Genomic DNA, 2,130 nt, shown 5'->3' with positions numbered 1-2,130 from the left:
TTATCTGTTCCATTTTATTGTTTTGTGTTGAATTTCATCGAACTCTATTCCACTTCATTGTATGGTGTTGCATTCCATTGTTCAAATTGCCCGGAGCGTTGATTTGAGGCTTCCTCATCATTTTCGACATAAGATGAAGTGCCTCTTCGAATCAAAATACTTAAATAAAAGGAAATTGCATCATTTTATTATTTAATATAAAAATAGCCTAATGAAATCCATGGTAAAATGACAATAACTCCATTTGCGTTCGTCGTAAAGCAATTCTGAGGGTACCATTCGATTCGGGGGACGTTTCTGCATGGCGTAGGTGCTCTTTTCAAAGTTCAGACCAAATACTTAGCGAGAAAATTCAACTTTTCTTGTTTCTCGCAGAGGGGACCATACCCCTAACACCGTTAATTTTGCCCGGAGCGTTGATTTCAGGCCATGAACGGCTTCCTCATCCGTTTCTACATGAGGTGAAATGCCTCTGGGGAATAAAACTAGGAATAAAAGCGGATTTTTTCTGAAAATCAAAAAAATCTTCGAAGATTCCAAACAGTTATTTGCAAATATATCCGCTAGTTTATTCTGAGTGTACCATTCGATTCGTCGGAGTTTTCTGCATCGATTAGGTACCCTTTGCAAAGTTCAGAGTAAAAACTAAGCGAGAAATATCACTTTTTCCATACATGTCGACACAACACCCAACCTTATGAATTGCTGTTCCCTTACCTTAACCTAACTCGATTTCACGACTTAGGTTAGAGTAAGAAAACAGCAATTCATAAGGTTGGGTGTTGTATGATGGGTCAAAAGAAGAAGAGGAAGAAGACCTTCACCAAGGACTGATCATGTACTACACTCGTGATATGGATTCACCATGGCCCGATCATGTGCTAGACTCGTGGTATGAGTTCACCACGGCCTGATCATGTGCTGGACTCGTGATATGTGTTCACCACGGCCTGATCATGTGCTGGACTCGTGATATGTGTTCACCACGGCCTGAGCATGTGCTGGATTCGTGATATGTGTTCAACTTGACCTGATCATGTGCTAGACTCGTGATATGTAATCTCCACGGTTTGATCATGTGCTAGACTCGTGGTATGAGTTCACCATGGACCGATCATGTACTAGACTCGTGGTATGAGTTCACCACGGCCTGATCATGTGCTAGACTCGTTGTATAAGTTCACCACTGCCTGATCATGTGCTGGACTCGTGATACGCGATCACCACGGCCTGATCATGTACTAGACTCGTGGTATGAGTTCACCACGGCCTGATCATGTGCTAGACTCGTTGTATAAGTTCACCACTGCCTGATCATGTGCTGGACTCGTGATGTGTTCACCACGGCCTAATCATGTGCTAGACTCGTGTTATAAGTTCACCACGGCCTGATCATGTGCTAGACTCGTGATATGTGTTCACTACTGCCCGATCATGTGCTAGACTCGTTGTATAAGTTCACCACGGCCAGATCATGTGCTAGACTCGTGTAAGAAGTTCACCATGGCCTGATCATACCCCTAACACCGTTAATTTTGCCCGGAGCGTTGATTTCACGCCATGAACGGCTTCCTCATCCTTTTCTACATAAGGTGAAATGCCTCTGGGGAATAAAACTAGGGATAAAAGCGGTTTTTTTCTGTAAATCAAAAAAATCATCGAAGATTCCAAACAGTTATTTGCAAATATATCCGCTAGTTTTTATCTTATAGCAATTCTAAGGGTACCATTCGATTCGGGGGACGTTTCTGCATGGCGTAGGTGCTCTTTTCAAATTTCAGACCAAATACTTAGCGAGAAAATACAACTTTTCTTGTTTCCCGCAGAGGGGACCATACCCCTAACACCGTTAATTTTGCCCGGAGCGTTAATTTCAGGCCATGAACGGCTTCCTCATCCGTTTCTACATGAGGTGAAATGCCTCTGGGGAATAAAACTAGGAATAAAAGTTGGGTTTTTTTTGTAAATAAAAAAAATCATCGAAGATTCCAAACAGTTATTTGCAAATATATCCGCTACTTTTTACCTTAGAGCAATTCTGAGTGTACCATTCGATTCGTCGGAGTTTTCTGCATCGATTAGGTACCCTTTGCAAAGTTCAGAGTAAAAACTAAGCGAGAAATATCACTT

At 42.0% G+C, this 2,130-nt stretch overlaps 1 protein-coding gene across 1 annotated transcript in view; it reads left to right on the top strand.

The window, feature by feature from the left end:
* The window catches only part of LOC126998159 (putative neural-cadherin 2), a 96,232-nt gene extending 94,316 nt beyond the window's left edge, over positions 1 to 1,916 (top strand). The window contains exon 9 of the mRNA XM_050859599.1: positions 1,878 to 1,916. Coding sequence (XP_050715556.1) covers positions 1,878 to 1,916 — 39 coding nt within the window. The remainder of the gene's footprint in view (positions 1 to 1,877) is intronic.
* The last annotated feature ends 214 nt before the right edge of the window (positions 1,917 to 2,130 follow it).

Source organism: Eriocheir sinensis, chromosome 2 (assembly GCF_024679095.1).
Source record: "Eriocheir sinensis breed Jianghai 21 chromosome 2, ASM2467909v1, whole genome shotgun sequence".
In the NCBI taxonomy this organism is placed as follows: domain Eukaryota; kingdom Metazoa; phylum Arthropoda; class Malacostraca; order Decapoda; family Varunidae; genus Eriocheir; species Eriocheir sinensis.
This window is presented reverse-complemented; position numbering and strand designations above follow the sequence as displayed.